The sequence below is a fragment of the Hyaena hyaena genome, unplaced genomic scaffold (genome assembly GCF_003009895.1).
Source record: "Hyaena hyaena isolate Hyena2069 unplaced genomic scaffold, ASM300989v1 scaffold_156, whole genome shotgun sequence".
Lineage (NCBI taxonomy): Eukaryota > Metazoa > Chordata > Mammalia > Carnivora > Hyaenidae > Hyaena > Hyaena hyaena.
Genome location: NW_024080788.1, coordinates 3,050,215 through 3,073,754, shown reverse-complemented (window position 1 = coordinate 3,073,754; position 23,540 = coordinate 3,050,215). Strand labels below are relative to the sequence as shown.

At 36.8% G+C, this 23,540-nt stretch overlaps 1 protein-coding gene across 4 annotated transcripts in view; it reads right to left on the bottom strand.

The window, feature by feature from the left end:
• Window positions 1-1,120: 1,120 nt before the first annotated feature.
• Window positions 1,121-23,540, bottom strand: part of FAM172A (family with sequence similarity 172 member A) — a 429,946-nt gene continuing 407,526 nt past the window's right edge. For all 4 annotated transcript variants that reach the window (XM_039239378.1, XM_039239368.1, XM_039239377.1 and 1 more), the window contains one exon: window positions 1,121-4,162. In XM_039239378.1, coding sequence (XP_039095309.1) covers window positions 4,020-4,162 — 143 coding nt within the window. In that variant the 3' untranslated portion in view covers window positions 1,121-4,019. The remainder of the gene's footprint in view (window positions 4,163-23,540) is intronic.

Below are 23,540 nucleotides of genomic sequence, written 5' to 3'. Positions count from 1 at the left end.
TTTCAACATCTTCCACTTGGTGTACATTCTTTACTTTTAGTACAGTGCATGACAGTTGCAATGCTTTAAATCTAAAACCGCCTAACAAAGCTGACGCTTTAGGTAGGGTAGCTTTAAGCTCTGTGAAGTGTTGATTAAAAACCCTTTCCCAGACTCAAACTGATCTTTTTGGAGATTAATAGAATATTAGATAAAAGGAAGACGAACAATTCAAGAGACTCCCACTCAGTCACTCTATACAAGGAAGGAAGGAAGGAAAGTATTCAATTTTTGAAAGGGAGTACCTCCTGGAGTCTTTTATTTTATATTATTACAGCCCCTAATAAGTAATCATAAAATGACCACCATTATTATCCTTTTTTTTTTGCCACCCATATTTCAAAGATGAGAATGTCTCACATTTATTTAAAGACATTTTTCCCTGTAATGGCATGGGGAAAGTTTTTGAGAAATTTTTAGACTTTCTGTAATAGTAATCTTTCTTAAGTGAATCAGGATCATAGAAACCTGTCAGTTTATAGTTATAAAACTGTGATTGTAACAGGAGACACATGTGTTTGGATTGGGACTCCAGGTAATCCAGAGAAATATGTAAAAAATGTTAACTTATTAGCCCTGTTAATATAGTTAACATATTTTGTCACCCACACTCTCTCAAAGGAGTTACGGGTTTTAAAGAAGGGAAGGCTGTAAAATATGTGTAAACAGGATATTTCCAGATTAGACATAATACATTAAGGACCTTAACAAGGACTTGGGAGCAATTTAATGTCACTAGACTACTTTTGGAAAACACTTTTGTTTACAGTATATTAAAGTATATTTAATTAAATGATAGCATAACAATGGGTTCAGAATTCCTTGTAGCTCAGGAGATATTTTAGATATTAAAAACGAACATCTTAAAAACTGTTAGCTTTGTGAAGGGTCGAAGCCTAATAGTGAGTGATCAAGTTAAGTTAGGATATTACCTTACAGCAACGGTAATAGTAATAAAAGCAGCTACAAAGTTTAAAATATTGATGAATGCTGTCCCACCATTCTTTTTAAGTTTCTGCTTTTATTAATCTCTATACATGAACAGATGAACTTCTGAGCAAGAATAATACGCTGAGGCTTGTTGGGAAAATTGTTTTTATTTTAAAATGGTAAACAGAAATATATAATATATATGGAACTCCTGTGCTTTACTTTCTTCCCCCCCTCTTTTAATAAACAATAATGCAATCCAGGTCAAAGCTCACGGCAGAAACTTGAGAAAAGAACAATTATTACAAATAGATCCCCCCGCCCATCAAATATCCATGAAAACTTTTACCGGCTAAGTGGTCAGATACCTTTATAAAGTTCTCAAGCCAGTATCTGGCTTTGCAGTTTTAATAGGACTATTCTGAATCTCCGATTTATCAACAACTCCTTGCTTCCTATTTTATTTGCTCTAAGAACTGAGTATATAATTTTTACAAAAGCCTACATCCTAACTTTAAACCTCTACTCTGCTAAAAACCTGTCTAAAGAAACCAAAATGGGAAGATCAGAGCAGAAATACTGTTAACACTTGTCGCCTCCAAGCAGGCGGGCCACTACCAACTGATTGTTACTACTCTAGGAAAATTGAGGTGGCTTGATATTACTACATTTACACCCGCAGACACATAATCAACAGGTTAAAAAATCCTCCATTACAAGGAATCTTATCACTTATCAGTCGGCGGTCTCGGCTGGTGTGCCTAGCTCTCTCCGGGTTGCTACAGCTCAGATCCCTAAGTAGAAATTACATTTGCACAACTTAAGTTTGCAAATAGATCTCCATAGATAGTTAAGCGAGGCTAACAACCCAGTAGTTTTAAAGTATTAAAGGCAATTAAACAGTGATTCACTCTGGTCGCAAGTAAAGGTTTTCAAAAAGAGAAGTGAGAAAACTGAGAAGGAACAGGAGTGATTCAGTTTATAAGCTGAGCATATTTTGTCTGCTCTAATTCAGGTGCATAAGCTTCATAAATTTAGCACTGTACAAGTGCTGATTTTTAAAAAAGCAATGAAACTAGTTCTCCCGTGAATACTTTCATATAGTGAAAACACCACACAATTTATAACACTTTGAATAATATATTCAATCCACGTCACTTCTCAAACCCTCTCAAAGGAAGGTACCATTATTGTACACAGTTCACCATTACTTCTAAAACAGAAAAGACTGCAGATCAACACGCTGGACACTGTTGGGGTTATGCATTTTAAGTTATCCAGGAGCTGGATAAAATGACGTTTTGATGTTTCTTCCTACATTGTTTCTGCTAAAATAATATCAAAAGATATGCATATATGACCACTGAAAGACGATCATTTGATTTGCCATCATTAAAACTATAAGAACGAATTAATGTCTACCAAACACAGATATTTTCAGTTTTAAAACCTGCAGAAATCGGTTCATAATATAAAAACATTTTATCCATGAGGTGGTTATTTTAAGTTATTTTCCTGTAAAGTCAGACAGTTCTAAGTCGTTTTGGGTACATTTTATCATGTCCTGGAATAAGGCAGGCATATTGTTGCATACACTTTAAAAAAGGATGAAAAAATATTAAATTCAGATCTTCACCTGCTAGAAACAGAATCTTCACTAAGTAATTAAATACAAGTAATTAAAAATTGATGTTAAGATTTAATAACTGAATGTAAAAGTCAGCAAAATCTTAACTTATTTTGCCTCTTATATTTCACAGTGTTGGCCAGATATTAGCTGGATTACAGTAACTGTGGAAACTGTAGAGCAAAACCCTACAGAGGAAGTGGAATACTAAAAATTAGTTGGATTGAGAGGAGAAAATCTTTCACACTAGGTCTTTCCCCTTCTCTTGGAGCAGAAAACTAAAAAAAAGCATCTCAACCCCACTCAGCCTTTCAGAAAGAAAAGGCGAAAGAGACAAGATTCACTCGCCTGATGACAATAAAATACTATCCCTAACAGGGTCGAACTCCACGAATCAGAATAGACCATTCTAGTTGGGATTACCAACAACAACAAACTTTCTCCACATTAAGGTTTAAAAAGCAAAACAAGTGTGCGATCTAAATTACAACGCCACTCAATACACATTACACATTTAAAAAGTAAAGTCAATTCTAATGATAAAGTTGGAAATTCCACTGAAAATGGGACCTTTCACGCTTAAAAGATTTGCTCATCATTATGTTTTGGTTGAAACAATGTCTCCTGAAATTAGATACTTGTGTAAAAAATCTCCTATTCAACTGCAAGGATTTGTCAGCGGTAATGTGTACTCGGTACTTCAGAGATTTTTATGTAAAGTTTTTCTTCTGGTCTCGAAATGAAAATAGATGGTTAGAGAACAATTTGCACTCCCAAGACCACACAGTACATCACTGTATTCACGTTCTGAATTTAAATCTGAATTTAAATTCAAATTTTTCTGAGGGGATGGAGGGGACTTCTTTAAAAAAAAAAAAAAAAAAGAGGCTCAAGAGGCCCTTAGGGAGAAACCCACTTAAAATGGAAGTTTGAAATCTAGAATAAAAGTTTTCTTCTGCTCGGTGGGGGAAAGAAAAAAAAAAAAAAAAAAAAAGGACATGATTGAGGGGGGCCGGGGGCCGGGGCGAGCGGCGGCTGCGCTGCAGCGGGCGGTAGGACCGCGCAGACGCCGCTCGCCCCGCAGTGCGGGCTCGGGCTCCGTCAGGGCAATTAGAGGCGCGCCGGCCGCGCCGGGCAGGGCGCTGTCAGCCTTAATCTGCGCGCTGACGGGCAGCGCGAAGCCAGAGCTCAGCCCGCAGGAAGCACGACCAGTGAACCCATATTGCTTTGACAGTTGCACTCATCTAGAAATAATGCAAAACGCTATTTAGATGTATATATCACGACCCTGTGCTCTAGGAAGAAAACAATCTAATGAGGGGCTGGGAGTCTGCTCGCCGACAACAAGCAGTTAGGAGATGTGTGGATGCATGCTCGAGTGTGGCGCCTTGGCTTCCCCTCCCCCGTCTCGCTCGCTCTCCTCTTACAGCTCTTCGTGCTTTATTCTGTGGGAGCGCCGCGTCAGAGCCGGCTTGAGGGAACTGCTCTTTGCCTCAGAGGCTTCGGTAAAGAATTTGAAAATAGACGGGAAGCTCTTCCAGGAAGTTAGCTCGTGACGGTCGGTGCCTGCAAAAAACACAGATTCGGTTACGAGGCGGCCTCGCTCGCGCCCAGGCACAGGCCGCCCGTCTGCCGTGCCCGTGCCCGGAGCCCGAGCCCCGCCCTCGGAGCCCGCGTCCCCCGCGTACGGCCCGAGCTCCGGCGCCCGCTCCCCGGCCGGAGCGCGTCTCCAGGCCCGGTCGCGGCCCCTCCGGGCCACACCTGAACGCGAGGGTTCACGGTGCCCCGAGCGCTCGGGACTGTCCACGTCCGCTCCGTCCGCTCCTCTGCAGCCGGCGCCCGGGGCGGCCCTCGGAGACCTCCGCGGTCTCGGCCGGAGCCCCCGTCCCGCCCCCGACGCGAGGACTCGGCGGGGACACCCCCCGCGGGTTGCCCGAGGCGCGGCCGGGCGGCCCCGGGGCCTCAGCCCCTCCGGGCCAATCGAGGCGCGCGGAGGGAAGGGCCACTCCCTCTCCCGCCTCGAAACCACCCACTTCCCCAGACTCCGCGCGCGCCGCGGGGATTGGTTTCTCCTGCGCGCGGGATCCGGCTTCTTCACCCACCCCGGAGTGCCCACGTTTGTCTGCTTCCCAAGAGAATAAAATAAATCGGATTTTTCTTGCCTCTCTTGGAAGCTGTGCTGTTAGACATAATTTGTCTCAGCGAGGTCACTGCGGCCGTATTACATGGGATGCTTCACGAAGGTTCAGATTAAAAGGAGACTATACCTAGAAATGCTCTAGGAGGATGCATTTTTACAGATTTTAGGGGACAGTTTTAGAAAAGCTGAAAAAGTGTTTCAAAGCAGTGACTACAAAAAGAGCATCTAGGCCTCCTATTTTGTCAGGAGGAATTCGACCTCGAAAATACAACTTTAGTTTGTCACTTTACAGGGTTATTTTACCAGGGCTTCTTTCTATGGCTTCAATTTGATACTAATGCGGTGTTTTTCAAATCCAACCTACCTTCAGTTTAACACAGGCAAAAACTAACGGTGATGTAGACGTAAGAACGGATAAGGATATTAATCTGTTTCGACTCCTTGTGATAACATAGCATTTTACCAGTCTCTTCATAACAACCATTTTTTTAAATTACAAAAATAAAAATAATAACAACGAAGACTCCTACCATAGAAATGAGTGAATAGCTTTGAAACAGTTGAAATCTCTTCCTAGATCACTCAATTATGCAGAGAGACACTGCCTGGAAGTCTTGGGATTCAGGGCCTCTGTCTGATACTTTAACATTGTTAATGATAATTCTTTAGTCTGTAATAGTAGGTCATTGCTATGGTTACTCTACAATGGTGCAACACTTTGCTTTCCCCTTCAGCTATTCGCTGAGACCTGGTAACCACATTTGTTGCCTAGCAACAGTTTTGTGACAGTATCACAATCTGGGAGTTACAACAATAAGGATGCTATGGCTGCAGTCGACCAGAGAGAGCAGAAGGCTACAGTCTGTGCATGAGACTTGGACGCGGGAGCTGGCCCTACTGGAGAACCCGTGTCTTTAGAGGTGCTTCTATCCTCTTCTCTGCAGTTTGGCCTTATGAACCTGCACCGGGAACTAAGATCCACTACTGAAGTCATGTCCTTGAAAAATATTCTCCAACATTACTGTATTCAGATGAAAAAATGAGGTCATTAGTCTTTTTTGGGCAAAATTCAGTGTTATTTAATAGTTTTTTTTGTGATTCCTAAAGTGGCTGACTTGAATTTGAGAAGTCTTAATAGAATTCTGGGGGGGAGGGGGAAATACATATGTGTGTGTATGTATGTATCTGCCTGCATCAATTGGTATATAAACTTTCAAGTTCTTTAAAATGTACATAACATCCAGACATTTATTATTATAATTTTCACTGATTTATTCCTATGACAGTCTTAAAGAATTCTTTTGAATTTGGATGCATTTATATCCTCTAAACCCAAGTAATAAGCAGTTCTAGATATGCTCAGACATACCTACTTGAAGTAGTATGTTGTGGGTTTATGGAGAAGGGGGCCTAGTTTCTGGACAGGTTTATGCAATTTCTGTTCCTATTTCTACAGTGTTTGCAAATCCAGTTTCACCTCAATAATAACTAATTGCATTTATAATGATAAAACACTTTAAAACCAATTGTATTTCTTCCTTTTGGAGATGCACACTACATGGCAACACCCATTTTGAAACACAATAAGAAAAGAAAGAAAGAAAGAAAGAAAAAAAAGAGGTGTTAATTGTCTTCTTTTCCTTCTTATTTCCCATGCTTCCAGCCTCATTTGGCATTTCCTCCATAGTGATCACACTTACACTTAGTAGTGTTACCAAGGCTATGATCAATTTGTAAGCTTTCTCAGGGAATTCTTCTCATAATTCCTCCCACCCCATGAAAACCAATTCAATCTATGAATCTAGAGGGACATAAGGAGTCAATGGTCTGAAGCAATTTTAACTCCTTTATTTTTTCTTTCCTGGTGACAATCTTTCTGAGGGATGAACAAATTTCCCTGGTGATAAAATGACTACATAGGCTCTTTAGTTTTAGCTTATGATGACTGTTTGCTTGATTAGTCCTGGGATGAAAAGACCAAAAGTCCCTGAGTTAACTGAGTACCTGCACTGGCTCTCAACATTTACCCCTGCAATTTAAGAGTATAAATAATGAGACTATGTGCTCTGTCAGAGGAAGAGAAATTGCTAGGAGTAGAGGTAATAAGCAAAGTGGGGTAGAAATTGAATTACAGAGAATGGAGTGGGGGAGGGAGAATTCTCCCTAAAATAAGGAGTAGTAACATGGATATTTTATACAAAAGTGACTTTCTTTTCAAAAAATTTCACAGGAGGTTTTTAAAAATAATTTTATTAAAATAGCATTTGAAAGTTAGGTAATTGCGTATCAATCTGGGGCTGCATATACACACTTCAATAACATGTTTGAAGACCATTTTTGAAAGATCTGAGCCAAAGTTCAATGAAAATATTTACAAATTAATATGAATATTTACGCATAGCAATGCGTAGAAAATGGAAACTTCTGAGAGCAGCTTCCTAGTACCTAAAATATACAATACTTTAGGCAAACTCCATCAGGACAAAAACACTGGGCCATTACATTATCTATTCATAAAAGGATATAAAAGTGGAAATTTTAGGCCAATCAAAAAAGCATCCACTTATTAAGCTGCAGTCATGTTTGGTTATATGGGAAATTATTCCATTTTGCACTAAGCACGTTATGTATAACCATGGTCTTATCTCTACCACAACTTTGCCTTAATCAAAACCTCATCTTTTTAGGGACTAGGAACTTCTTTCCATCTTTCAAATCCCCATTTTCCTAATCTAGAGGGGTTCTGACAATGTAGAGAATAAAGGACTTCCCATCTTAAATACCTGCCATGTTCTTGGGGAATGATTTTTGTCATTCCCTTTTTGGGTTGGCAGGCTTGTTCTTTCTGGATAATTCACCTTTGGGGCAAATTCAGTCTCCTAATCCATAGAATCAATTCAGTGTTAAAATAAAACATACTGGTTCTCAGTGCTTCATTAGAAAAATGGGTCTTTGTTCAGTCTCAACAAGTTATTCTTAATGGACATGGGGCATTTTGGAACTCTATAGGGATATTTTTGATGGTCAAGATGATTGGAAAGAACTATTGGCATTTAGCGGAAGAAGGCCAGAGATGGTGGAAATCCTACAATTTGCAGGGCAGTAGAGCATGATGAAGAATTGTTTTGTATCCCACATGGTTTTCAAATGTTCCACCAGCTATTTATGGAGTTAAAAACCCTGTTTATAATTATATGGGCTCAGAATTTAACTGTGTTTAACAAATAATTTCAAAGTACTTTTGGCATCATTTTAACATATACAGAATTTTCCAGGAATCCAACCACCATGTAAATTGAAGGGATTTTGTACTTTATGTTGTTCAGAATATTAATAACCAAGAGTGATTTATGTAATTACCAAGAGTGGTTTACCATATGAGAAATATCTCATCCGTGATGGCATCACTGCCCATGAGAGTTGAGTCGCCAATAAGCACACCTGCATCAGCGTGTATTTGAAGCTGTTGCATCCGTGGTGATTTTATGTACAGGACTAAGTACCTGACTACTATATTATGCCTTCTTATATAGATTTTCTAGAGCACTTTAAATATTGATATGCATATTATTTTTATTATGACTTACTTTTCTTTTATTCCTTCTATATGTTAACTAGAGCATTATAATAATTTAGCAATCTTAGTAGGTGGATCGTGTTATCTTTAGAATTCATTTCAAGACAGTAAAAGCACTGCATAATATTTGTTTTAATAGGAGGTATTTAGATGATCAAGTGTCAGCTTAAATAAAAACGAACAGTTAATTCTTTTTTTATTATATTGGAGATTAATTTTTCCCTATAATCTGAGCCCTACTCTAGCTATCTTTATTATCCTATACAGAGTAGAAAATGCCTTTTATTTCTCTTAATGTTTCTTCCATAATTACTGTTTATCAATGATCTTATTCACTGGCAAATAACCAAAAGGCAGGAGGAAGGGGACCTCCCATAAAATACTAAACTGATTATTTATCCTTTACCTATCACTTGTTTTAAAAAAATAAACTGTAGCATATTTCAAAGTGGTAAAGATAGCACAAATGGTCAAAAAGATTAGAAACTTTAAGTATGAAGTACGAGACTATAAATCATATGAAAAAAATCAAATTGCTAAAATGTGTCATTAGTTTTCCCCAAAGACTATATATTTTAAAAAAGTATCTTGTAATGGAACTGAGAAAGAGGGAGGCTACATTTATATAATAGCATTTAGAAATTAAACAAAATAGCACTGAGAGTGGAATGCTCAAAGAATACTGGAAGAGAGAAGAAAACACTGCTGTATCCTCTGTCTTGTCTATTCCCTTTACGTCTTCCTGTGATGACTTCAATCCAAGTGTTTCTCACAAGTCTGCCTTGTCCACACTCCTCTCCACTTGATCTTGGTGCTTACATTTTTTGGGCAAAAACCATGCCAAAATATGCTAGTGAGTTAGCAGCCAAAATCCTGATGTTTACTTTGGCAGATGTAGACTAGTCTGAAGCTGTATCTCATTTTATGCAGTAGATGTCTTAAAAACTTATATGTAAATAAAATTTCTGTAAATAGAATTTCTTTAAAGGAAGAAGTGGGTTATTTACCTCCTCAACGAATCTTTTAATAAAGTGAAGAAATGTCTGGGAAAGCAAATAATCACTCTTCAAGTGATATCACACACACACACACACACACACACACACACACACACACACAGATGCATGCGCATGCAGACACACATAACACACACACCAAATCTGCCAGAGATGAGATTTACTAGTATAATGATGGACAGTCTAAATTCTCACCAAAGAGATAATTCAGAAGAATTTCTTAGTCAGTTACTCACTATGCTATTCACTATTGCTAGTCACCTTATTTTACATGGTCCTAGACTAAAAGGTCATGGAATAATTTCACCTATCTACACATTATTTACATTTTCTGGTCTGGTTTAGAATAGGGAATATAACTGTTGACAGAGTGACTTTTGAGTACAAAATATAATTTTTATGTCTTTGTTTTAGGGTGGGGGAAATTAGCATGTGCCTCTACCCTCCTACCCTCTCATTGACTCCCTAATCACCCTCCCCACTACAAAAAAATACGTTGTTTTTAAAGCAAAAGGTAATGAATACATTTTGTCTCCTATGATAAAGGGAAAAAGAAAAACAACCTAGAAAGATATGAAACATTAATATTAACAAGATAATGTGTCTATGATACTTTCAAAATGATAAGGTTTGATTTTAAAAATTGATCTTTAACAAGAAAAAAGAAATATGAGCAATTAGGAAGTAATGAAGACCCTGTCAATATAGCTATGTTGATAATAACAGGTAAGGGAATTCTTGAGAAAATCTAATTTATAAAAATCAAGAGGTCTGTAATATGCATTATTGAGTCCCACTGGGATTAACTAATGAACTTATGAGCTCACCAGCAGCTATTTTTAGAGAGTTATAAAGAATTAGAGAAATACTAGAGCACTGAAAAATAATGTGCCTTCTAAAAAGAAATAAAATACAACTACTAAAATTCATTTTAAAATGAATTCTAGAGCTTCTAAGGAGAACATCATTAAGAAAAAACTTACCAATATTTGAACAGAAGAGGGCTCCTCACAGAGACTCTCCAAGTTAGAAGGCACATGTGTGATACTCCGCGGGGGCGGGGCGGGTAGTAAATGGAGTGGGGTGGGCTGTTCATTGGGACTGTGTACTGGAAATGCCCAGAGTAGCTTAGTAAATATGCTGCATTGCCTTGTTAAATTACTTGTGTAAGAAATCGGCAAATCTCTTTCCAATGCATGGAAAATACAATGCTGGTTAAGGCTGAAATTGTGTTGAGACCCGAAGGCAGGTTATTGAGTTTGACCAGAAATAAGAGACAGGCTGAAACAAAGCTGTAAACTCAGAGGAGGTAGAAACCTTTGGGTCATTTGCATCTTTTGGCATCCTGTCCTTTCCTCCAGCTTCTTTTTTATATCTCTCATCTATAGGAGGGGGGTTGGGGTGGGTATGTAGGGCACAAGGCATCTTAAGGCCCAGGGAGACGACTCTGGGAAGTAAACTTATTCTTAGGCAGAGGAGGTGGCCGGCAGTAGCTGTGGGTACCTGACACTGAACCTGGACGTCCTCGCTAATCAACCTCCTAACCAATAAAAAATGGATACATTTTTATTGCTTCCATTGTCTATCAAACTCCGACAACTGGTTTAGAAGTTTTCTTTGGTTGTAATTCTTGTGTCACATACTACTCCTACTGTTTCCATAAGGCCTGGCCTCCAGGGGATATTGTTTCCCTTTAAAATATGAGCCTAAGTGTGGGCAAATGCTCCCTTTTTCTACTTTTCCTTTGTCACTTTCCACAGTAACTTTACCAAAGGATAGTAAGAGGACAGAGCCCTGCACAAGGGGATGCAAAGAAACCAAAAACAGTTATTTCCAAAAGTATAGGTTCCTAATTTTATTATTCCCAACACAGTCATCAGCAAAGGGCTTTACTGGGCTCCATTCTAAAACAGTGCTGTCCCAAAGACTGGTACCACTTGACAGGTATCTTGTCAGGCTTCTCTGTTACTAGAGATACGTATCCATAAGGTAGGGCTGCTAGTTTGACTCTGTGTATCAAGGGGAGGGGAGGAGTTGGGGAGAGGGGAGGAAGGGAGGGAGAGAGATGAACTGCAAAATACTTTCCTTATTTCAAAACCAAACCCAACCCAAACATTTATTAGTTCACATATCCAAATCTTTTGTGATCTTCGTCTCTCAATTGTGGACTCTATTAAAAAACATTATTTTAAATGCTTATTTATTTTCCAGAGACAGAGTGGGGGAGGGGCAGAGAGAGAGGGAGACACAGAATTCAAAGCAGGCTCCAGGCTCTGAGCTCAGTACAGAGCCCGACGTGGGGCTCGAACCCACAAGCTATGAGATCATGACCTGAGCCAAAGGCAGAGGCTTAACTGACTGAGCCACCCAGGCACCTCTGGACTCTACTTAAATGATATATTTTGTGGGCAGATAGTTTTTCCAGAGGTTCTATGATTAATTTATACATTCAAACATGTATTTATTGTATGCCAGGCACTCTTTCTTGGGGCTGACGATGCAGTGGTAAGCAAGATATAAAAGGCTCCACTCCTGTTGCATATATGAGAGAGTAGAGGACAGGCTATAAACAAGGAAACCAGCAAACATGCTAATTTTGAATATGTTAATTTTGGAGAGTCAGAAAACTTGTGAAAAAAAAAAACAGCACCTGAATGTGAAGACAATGAGGGAGGAAGATGAGACAAGACAAGGTAAGATGGTCATCAATTTAGACTGGGTGAAGACTTCTGACCTGAGACCTGAATGGTAAGAAGGAGGCAGATGAATGTCTGGGGGCAGAATGCAGCAGGCAGAGTTCTAGAGGAACTCAGGGGCTCTGAGGAGAAAAGAGCTTGACACAACTGAGGAACGGAAACACTGGACTGACTGGAGCATTGTGGGTAAGGGGGAAGCAGAAGATGACTTGGAGATGGGCAGCCTCCAAGCTATATGAGATATTGAAGGCCAATAGTGGAATGTTTGGATTTTATTCCAAGTGCAGTGAAAGAGCTGTTTGCAGAATTATGAGCAGAGGAGAAATAAAATCTGACTTATATTTAAAAAAGAATACAGGTTGGTATGTGGTGAACGGTGAGTGGGTTATGGGGAGTTAGAACAAAGTATTTAGCCTTTCCAGATTGCATTTGTTGACTCCGCCCACCTCTAGAGTATTCTCTGGAGCTCCCTCTTCTACACATTTCAGAGTATAAACTCTATTTACTTCTGGTTCACATAAATAAATTAATAACACAGTAATAGTAATATGCAGTAAGAGTTGAAAGAGAGGCTAATAAAATAATATTTCCAAGTAGTGAATAAAAAATGGAGTTGAACTAGGAAAAGCATTTTCCTAACAATTTGCTTTTGTGATTTATGCTGATGCCTCTGATTCCTCAGCCCTTAGAAGCACTGCTGTGTGTGGTGGGGAGGTACTGGGACGAGGAATATGTTGTCACAGCATTCCATTTCTGCAAGCAGTCCAGAGGAAACTGCTGGGCTTACTCTCCAGGCAGGCTTTCCCACCAAGCTCTTCATTTCTATGAATGGACACACCATTCTCTTAACTACTCCAGCACAATGCCTCTCAGCCATCTTTGATTTTTGTCCTTCCTTGTTTGTGGCCTCCTGATCCAAATCCTGACAGTTACCAAATCCTGACAATTATACCTAAGCAAAGTTTTTGCAATCTCTTTCTCCCTTTTAAATCCCTCTGTTATCATTCTAGATTTAATGACCCTTCATTTAGAATCCAGAAACTTCCTCCTAACTCATTTCAACACTTTCAAGCTCCCCTCCTTTATCTTGGACCCCTCTTGCTACCAGATGAAACATTCTAGAGTAGCATGTGTGTCATATGGTTCTTTCTCTGTTCAAAAATATTTGTGAGAAATAAGCCCACCTACCCGGAGACTTGGTGAAGTGAGGCTTTAATCAATGTTTTTGCATGAGTAGGTGTCTGATGGCAGTTACAGCAGGCAATTTATCCCCTAGCATGCAAGTCCCTCCCAATTCCTTATTGGTGGAGTACTACAGAGGTTACAGCCTTACCTGGACATCATCTATGCCCATGTACAGCAAAAAGTAGTCTGACTGGAACAAATGTACATTCCTTGACGTGACACAGAAACCTTCAGTCTGTTCTCCCTTTATTCTTTGGTCTATGGTCATTCCAAAGTCCGCAAAAATAAGCCCGAGAAACAGACAGAGGAAGAAGAACCAGGAAATGAAGTGTCTAAGGGTTTGGGACTACACTGTGGGTGGGGTTTCGTACAAATTTCTAATAGGTTGTAAATCTACTGTTAAGTAGACAGCACAGCTTTCATTTAGTATTTCTTTTTTATTAAAAAAATTTTTTAAAGTTTATTCATTTATTTTGAGAGAGACAGAGACAATGCCAGTGGGGGAAGGGCAGAGAGAGCGGGAGAGAGAGAATCCCAAGATGTGGGGCTTGAACCCACAAAACTGTGAGATCATGACCTGAGCTGAAACCAAGAGTCAGAAGCTTAACCCGCTGAGCCACCTGGGCACCCATATTTGGTATTTCTGCAAATGAATCATCTCCCTTACTTCTCACATATCCAATAGCTCTCCATAATCTACTATATCAAGTAGAAATTCTTTAATATGGTTTAAAACTCCCCATTCTCTGGCTTCAGCCTTCTTTTCTGAGTTTATTTCTCAATTCTTCTTCTATTACTATCCCCTATCCTCCCAGGCCCTGCTCAATGGACATTTCTTAAACTTTTTCAAAATTTCAGGGACTGAAATCTGAAGTCTGGCCAGAGAAGAAATTACCATTGTAAAGTTTTTAAGAGTCAAGGGTCAAACTTTACTCATTTTAAATGCAGACTGATAAATAAATCTTATGTTGAAGAGTATGTTAGCTTTTAGAGTTAAGAAGTAAATTCCTCTAAAATTGGAATATAATGACAGTTGGAGACTCTATAACTAAAGCTAAAGGGAGTGGAATGTTTTTCTTGCTCTCTCCAAAAACTGGTGAGGTGATGATCCACAGTCCATTAAGCAACTAGTTTATAAGCACTGGCAAATACTCAAAGTATCTTCCAGACCTCTTTAGCTAAAATGTTGTACTTATCTAGTAAATACAATTTACTAGCATCAAAAGACGTTTAGGAGTCAGAACTAAGAACTCTCAGAAAGACTTTAACTGTGATTGTTCAAGAGCATCTATTCCCAAGATGCAGTTGCTTTGGTCTAAGTTTAGATGCAGATAGAAACAGACCAAATATAAAATAGTAAAGATGTGGAAAGGATCCTAGATAAAATTTTACCACAACAGTTTAATTTCACAAGTAAGAAATCTATAGGTAGGAGAGATTGTGAGAGGCCAAAGGTACAGAGACATTTTATCATGATATAGTGAATATTTATAAATCAGTAAAACACTGGAATAGGAAAAAAATTCAGAAGATGTATGTCCAATTGCTTTAAGATCCACTTCAATTATTTACTTCCTCTAATAAGCTTTCCTTGGTTAGCTTTATCCCATACCGGATACTCCCTTTCTTTCATGCTTCAGTATTTTGTATGGAGTGTATATTATGTTATCATACACCTATTTTGCTTAACTAGTTAATTTGTGTATGAAAAATACCTTGCTTTACCTCCAAATCTTTTGGTGAGGGGTAGTAATGCTTCAAAACATTTTTATTCCAGAAATCATAGTTGAAGATTAATAGATGTTTGTTATTTAAACAACTGTCTCAAACAGAATTCAACAGAAAACTGATGCTTATTAATGCTGTTAGACATAATAAAGCACAGAATCATAAACCTTTTCTGTGGGATTTGCACTATCTTGATGATTATTCCCAGTTTGAACTTAAGGAAAGGGAGGCATACAGAAGATCATGGCAGTAAAAACTTATGAATTTAGAAAACAAAGTGCTATTGGTATTCGGAATACACAGATCAATCATTATATGAACTTTTGTAACCACACCATCATTTTGTTTTGCTTTGTCAGTCTTTCAAAAGCAGACATGTTTGTTTTGCCTGGAATAGAAGGAGGAAGAAGGCAGAGAGGAAGTAGGAGACAGTAAAGTAGCCACTATAGTCACTTAAATGATTTGGAATTGTACTAAAGCTTATAGGCCAATTTAGTAAGAACTGATATATTTACAATACTGAGTCTTCCAACCAACAAACATGATATATTTTGCCACTTATTATTATTATTATTTTGAGAGAAAGAGAGAGGGTGCAAATGAGTTGGGGGAATAGAGAGAGAGAGAGAGAGAGAGAGAGAGAGAGAGAGAGAATCCCATGAGGGGCAGAGAGAGAGGGAGAAAGGGAAGTGGGGCTCACCTGAAGCAGGGCTCATGTTCAACCAATGTGGGACTCCAATTCACAAACCCTGAGACCATGACCTGAGTCAAAGTCAGAAGCTTAACAGCTGAGCCCACCCAAGTGCCCTTTGCCACTTATTTAGATCATCTTTAATGCTTCCTAGTGAAGTTTTATCATTTTTTCCATAGAGAATTTGAACTTCATTTTTAGGTTAATTAAGCTATAATTATTACACTTTTTATTTTGAGATAATTGTAGATCCATATTGTAGTTGTAAGAAATAACAGATTCATCCTGTGTCCCTTTTATACTTTTCCTCAATAGTGGCATCTTATAAAACCATAGTATAATATGACAATGCTATACTATAGTTAAAATACAGAACATTTCCATCACTACAAATAAAACTCATGTAGCCTTTTTACAGCCATGCTCATTTCTCTTCCAGCCCCTCCTTCACCTCTGGCAACAACTAATCTGTTCTCCATTTCTATAATTTTGTCACTTCAAGGATGTTATATAAATGGAATTATACAGTATGTAACCTTTTGGGATTGGCTTTTCATTCATTTTAGTTCTTTGGAGATTTATCCAGATTATTGTATGTATCAATAGCTTGTTCCGTTTTACTGCTCAGTAGTATTCCATGGTATTGACGTACTATAGTTTATTTAACCATTCACCTGTTTGTTGAAGGACATCAGGGTTGTTTCCAGTTTTTTGGCTATTATGAATAAAGCCGCTATAAATGTTCATGTACAAATTTTTGCTTGAGATAATCTTCATTTTTTCTGGGATAAATGCCCAAGAGTGCAATTGGTGGGCTCTATATTAGTTACATGCTTAGTTTTTAAAGAAACTGCCACACTATTTTCTACTACTTCATTGATCCACTAAATGGTCAATCATGTCAATGTCACTGACTTCCAGGAAAAACTGGGACACCAAGGATAGGTGAGCTTCCCTGGTTTGCAACACTCTGTGTATTTTCTCACACTATGTTGTGAGAAAGGGGAGACACTATCTATGACTTGACTTGAAGAGGACAGCTGGAAACTCATCCTTGGAACTTACTAACACTGTGCCTTACATGTCTCTTCCTCAACTGATTTTAATATGTATCCTTTTTCTGTACTAAACTGTCACTGTGAATATAACAGTGAGTTCTGTGAGTACTTCTGGCTAATGTTCAAACCTGAAGGTAGTCTTAGGGACACCCACGAGGTATCAGAAATGACAGCGGTCTTGGGGACTCCAGAAGTTTATATATACAAAAAAACCTTGGGATTTTGACAGGAATTATGTTAAATCTGTATATCAGTTTGGAGAGAAATAACATCTTTATTATGTTGAGTGATTGAATATTCAAACATGATATTCTCCTTAGCTTTATTTTTTAGTACTGCCTGTTTGTTGACATGACTATAAATGGATCTTTAACTGCTTATTGTTGACATATAGAAATACAACATTTTTGTATAATGATTTTGTATCTAGCAACCTTGCTAAATTATCTCTTTCATCCAAAAGATTTAGCTACAGATTTTGAATTTACTACATAAACAATCATATCACATGTGAACATTTTCAGGGTTTTTTTTTCCCCCTAGTTCTTAAGGCTTTTATTTTCTCCAGTTATAAATTAAGGAAAAATTTTAATTATAAATAAAATAACTATAAAAATAGCCTCAAATATATTTATACTATTAATTATTGTGATGAATAAATTATCATATAAAGCAAATTATTATAAATAACATAAAACTGGCATGAAGTGACTACATTTTCTTTTCAATTTTGATGGATTTCTTGACGTTACATTTAAAAAGGCCCTCACTCCATCAGGTAATGTCATCTAGTGGTGAAAGTTTCCTGTTACCTTACAATAGACACTGGCAGCTTCTGGAGTGTCAGTTATGCTCTAACCCTGTGATTTCTTTTCCTCCCCGTTAGTATATAGAAATAGACTATTTTTGTTTACATTCAGCCTCTAAGACTAGAGTCACCCACATGCTGTCTGGTAATACACTTTAATTTCCTTACCAGTTCTCTCCCCCAAAGCATTTCCTCTCTGGCTATCTTTATTTTTCCTGTCTGAATATCTTTAAAAAAAAAAAAACCAAACACACAAAACCCCAGGATGCAACTGCTTTCTACATGGCAAGAATCTTTATAGGATCCCGAACTTATTTATACAACAGCATGAATGCATAAAGAATAACACCTCGGGGTGCCTGGGTGGCTCAGTCAATCTGACTCTTGATCTTGGCTCGTCATGAGCTCATGGTTTGTGAATTTGGGCCCTGCATCCAGCTCCGCGCTGATGGCATGGGGCCTGCTTTGGATTCGGTCTCTTGCTCTCTCTGCCCTTTCCCCACTTGCTCTCTGTCTCTCAAAATAAACAAACAAATTTTGAAAAAAATTAACATCTTCCATTAAGATAAAGATGTACTGATTTTTAAGGAAATACATACATTCACAGGTATGTCATGTAAACACAGTAAATTCCTACTATGGACTAGTTTAGAAAATGACATGAAAACATATTAGAGAGGACTGATTACTTCAATAACACATAATATTAGGACAGGAAAAATTCATGAGCACTCAATTAAGTTCCGCTAGGGACTAATTGACAATAAAGATTGAACAGAATCAGATATGGCTAAACAACTAGAAAGAGTTATGAAAATTGTTTACAGTTGTAATCCTTACTGCAATTACATTGAGCTTTACTCTAAAAAAAAAATCCAAAACTCTAATTGGGTGTTCCATATAGATTTTTCTGCAACGGTCCAGAAGACTCTTAGGCTAAAATCTTTCATTATTACTCAAGGAATTTTTTCTCTGGAATTACTTCTGGGTTTGTAAAAATTTTCAACTGAAGTTTGAGATACTGTAATGGATGGAAAGTATATTTTATATGTACTACAAAATTTGGTTAGTACATATTATTCCTACATCTTTGTTTGCATATTGGCTCTAAGTAATATTATATGTTTAATTATAAAACCATAAAGGTCCTTTTCCCCCAAGTATTTTAAAATCAGGGTGAGAATTATTACTTGGATCCTGTTAAAGTAGCAATGGATAGGAATTATTTCCCAAAGAATCTCAAATATATCCTTTGGGCATCACTGATAGGTGAATAGAATCTATTATTTTATTTCTATTTCACAGACACAATTTAAAAAATCATACTGATGGGAAAGCTGTGAATCCACTTACAAGGTTAATTAAGGTGGAGGATTAATCTGCACAGTAAAAAAGGAAGATGTTGATTATTGAAAATAAGATGTCTTTAGTCAATTTCAATTTCAATGCTTTTGGGTCAAAAATTTATACCCATTAGTAGAAAAATGAGGACAGCGAAAAATTTTCCTCAAAGAAGTTGCAAATGAAGGAAAAACGTACATTAGCAAGACAAAAGTACTTTAGGAGTCCCAATAATAATAATGATTGTTGTAAGCCATATACTAGAAAAAACAGTATTTACAGATTGTGAAAGGGGGGGGCTCAAAGTTATACACTTTTGCAGTGATTTAATAGTGAATAAAATAATATCATATTAAGTAAGAAGACAGTAGAGTTACTTTTGCTTATTTACTATTTATTCATATCTGTTATTGAAAGAAGCATCTGAGATGACTTGTATATATATATTATAGTAGGATAAAAGAAAAAGAAGTGAAGAATAAAAAGAGAAGAAATAGGATAATGGCAAAGATAAAGTATGATTAATACATAAGTTTGACTATATAAGATGTGTACAATTGCCCAATTGCTGGATGATGGCCAAAATTAGACTGAGATTCCTATTAACAAATACAAAGAAGAGTATACAAGTGATTATGATGCCCTGTATCTGGGCGGGGGGAGGGGAGGTAAAAGCGAATCAGCTGTGAAGAACAGCTGTTTTTCATACTTGTATCCTTAGTGCGGACTCATGACACAATGCCAAAGAGCAATTTGGGAGAGTTAACTCCAAGGACATCAAAATAATGTGTTTCAGGTGACCTGATAGTCTCCAATTAGTCTGGCTTGTTTGAGAAAAACTAAGCACATCTAAAGAAATGAATGGACTGTAAATCCTTTACACAACTTTAATTTTTTAGATAACTGAATAACTTTAATTTTTCCCAATAACAGATAGTCTGAGGTTACATTCTCCTGCAAGAAATTGAGTAACATTATTTTTGCTATTCTTGGGTCATCACTATGCTTTAATATCTACTTCAGAGTTTCTAAGCCCAATGAGGATATGTGTCTGAATAGATTCCTCTGTGTATGAAAAGAAGGTGTTAAGGGAGGACTGGTGTGAAAGAAGGGCCAAGGTTTGCTCCAAAAAATAGTTTTTACTTCACTTCAATAGATGAATGAATAGTTATAGAGGTCCTATATTGGACAGCATGTCTGTAAAACTTTCTACCTAGGTATTATTCTCACCACTAATCATTACTAATAAATAGACCATAGAGGTGTGCTCTGGCTGGCTCAGTTGGTGGAACATGTGACTCTTGATCTTAGGGTCATGGATTCAAGCCCCATGTTGGGCCTAGTGTTTACTTAAAAAAAAAATAGCCCATGGAATGTAGAGAATTTTAAAATTTCAATCTTGAGCTAGTAGATTTAAAGTTGTAATTTGGTTGTAATATGTGCTGCTAGTAATTATCATCATGAAGAAATAAAAATTAAAATTAACTGAGTATCTCCTGTGTTCCTGGAATGGCACTAAATACCTTATCACACTAATTCATGTAAACCTGAATAATTTACAGACTAGGTAGTATTGTTCTCATTTTGATGATGAAAAAACTGAAGTCTGGGGGCATCTGGGTGGCTCAGTCGGTTAAGCATCCGACTTCAGCTAAGGTCATGATCTCACAGTTTGTAGGTTTGAGCCCTGCGTCGGGCTCTGTGCTGACAGCTAGCTCAGGGCCTGGAGCCTGCTTCAGATTCTGTGTCTCTCTCCCTCTCTCACTCTGTGTCTTTCTCTCTCAGAAACAAATAAAAGACATTAAAAAAATTTTAAAGTGGGCATTAAACACCGAAGTTAGCATACTAGCCACATCAACAAATAAAATAATGACCCATGCCACAGTGACAAGATATGGAAGCAGTTAATTCAGTACAAAAAATAACTATTGATGCCATAGGTTAGCCTGATACTTTTAAGAAATCTGTGTATACATTCTCTTTTTATATACATGCCATTATCGTTTTTTGTTAAAAAAGCACCTTGAACATGTCTTGACTGAGGCAAGATGAGCGTTTGCTCTCAGCTGACTACGGATAACAATCTTTCATAAACCATAAATGCAGACCTATCAGAAAAAAAGCCTTAAGGTCAATGCTTCTAACTTTAGGTAGCCAAATCAATAGGTCATTTCCTAAATATGAGGGTTCTGTATCAGTATTTTAAAAAGAACAATTTTCCGCCAATATACCACAATAAGCTTCTTATAGGCTTACACATTTTTTAGAATGCTGTGAAAGAAATCTTGTAACAGAAAGCACATTTTCTCTTTTATATAATTCACGTGTCTTCCTTGCATGAAAGAACAGCCAAAAGGAGGAAGTGCACTCTGGGTTCAGTGAAATAAGCCAAATTATAAAAATCTTGATTGTCATCTTTAAAGGGGAATAGTGAAAATGTAAAAATCTGGGATGATACAATCCACAAGACACTGAAATATAGGATCTACAATAATTATTAGAGAATATTTTTTGAAAGTTTGGGAATGATATTTGCTTGAATTTTAAACCTGCATTTTATAGATGTAAGTCAAAATACTGTATTTATTTTATAATTGATAATAGTAATTGATAATACTTAATGCTTTATTTCAGATTTGCATTGGACCTAAATATAACAGTTTCATGTTTTATGATTACACAGAAAATATCCAGCTTATTCAGAAAAGTGAATTATCTTACATATTAAAATTATAATTAAAGAGAGTAGTTCTAGAAAAAAAATTTCATTAAAATCAGTGTTAGTATTCATAACTCTGGACTTAAAATATTCTTTTCTCATAGTTCAGACAGCCATGTGGACACTCATATTAGTCCATAATTACATATTTAAAAAGAATATTATGCATTTAAAACTTATCAAATTATATAATAAGACAAATAAGATGTACCATTATGAAGTATCAGTAACTTTTCAGTTTAAAAAATTACCCCCAAAAGTGACTGGAATAATCTTACAAGGCAAGTTAAAACTTTTGGATGAAAATAATTTAGATTATAACAAGAGGAAAAATGAGAATCTTCCTATTTTTAACCTACACAGGTCATTCTTATATTATTCAATAATCTATCAAAACAAAAAAACAAAAGAAAAGAAAAGAGAAAAAGAAGTCTTGTTTTTTAATGAAGTCTCTGGTTAAACCATTTAAATGGTGAAGTTTTAGGCCCCAGAGCAAGACTATACAAATTTAAAACAGCTAGAAATGTTGACAGATGCTTAATTACAGTGTTACATATGGTGGAAAACATACACAATTTGAGAGGATATTTTTATGAACAATTATCATTTAAAATAACTTTGGAAATAAAATTCGTTTGTAACTATGTCATTCTTAATAAAAATTGTTCTGTTCAGTCAGTATTTTCTCCATAATTTACTTACTTAGGTTCATCAGAATTTTTGCAAGTAAATTCAAACATGAAGATTTTCTTTTGGTTAGCATTTCAAGTTCCAAATTTTCTTTTATTAAAAATATCATAAAGTTTAGTGATAAATTACATACAGTGATGAGATTCTGATGTTTCAGATCAAGAAATGAAAATCACTCAGTTGAATGTATCCTAAGAAAATGAACCCAGAAGTATTAAGTTTAAAAATAAACTGTATTTTAAAAATAACTTCGAACTCACAAAAAAGTTGCAAAAATAATACAGTTGACTCCTACGTATTTCTAACCTAGATTCCTAGGTTTTAAAAGTATTTGTCACATTTGTTTTGTTATTTACGCTTTCACTTTGTGTACATACCTATATATCTATATATACAAATATCTTTTTTCTTAACTATTTAAGCTATTTGCAAATATCATGCCTTTTAGTAGTATGTATTTCCTACCAACAATGAAATTCTGTTATGTAACCACAGTTATCAAATTCAGATTTTACATTGATAGATACGTTTACTCTACCATGTGTACTCCAGTTTTGACAGATGTCCTTAAGGCATTTTTACTGTCTAGTACAGAGTCCAGTCCCAGATCATATAGTGAAAACTATGAAGATTCAATAATCATTTCCTTTAATTTTTATCCAGTTTTATTTTTAATTTTTTTATTTAAAAATTGTTTTAACATTCATTTATTTTTGAGAGAGAGAGGAGAGAGAGAGAGAACTTGAGCAGGAGAGGTACAGAGAGAGAGAAAAGGAGACAAAGAATCTGAAACAGGCTCCAGGCTCTGAGCTGTCAGCACTGAGCCTGACACAGGGCTCGAACTCACGACTATGAGGTCATGACCTGAGCCAAAGTTGGACGCTTAACTGACTGAGCCAACCAGGCACCCCTTTAATTTTTTATTATTTTATATTTTCATCCATTTTTTATGGAGTTTAAAAAGATAGTTTCATTTGGTTTCAATCTGAAACTTCAGAATGACAACACTATCACTAAGTTCTATGAGAGTTTTAGTCAATTATCTGTGTAAAAACATAAAAATATGATTAAAATATTCCTGGTTAAGGTTATATGTCCATCAGTGAGTAACAAATATATTTGACTCTATTTTATAAAGAAGCTTGCCATTCAGAAAGAAGAAATTTCCTGACTATTTCAATGCATGCTTTCCTGGCATTTTCCTGTTAGTTCTTGGAAGGTTATTTGAATTAAAATTTAAAATCAGTCAGGCATTCTTTTTGATAGAAATTCTAGTAAAATATTTATTTGATGGA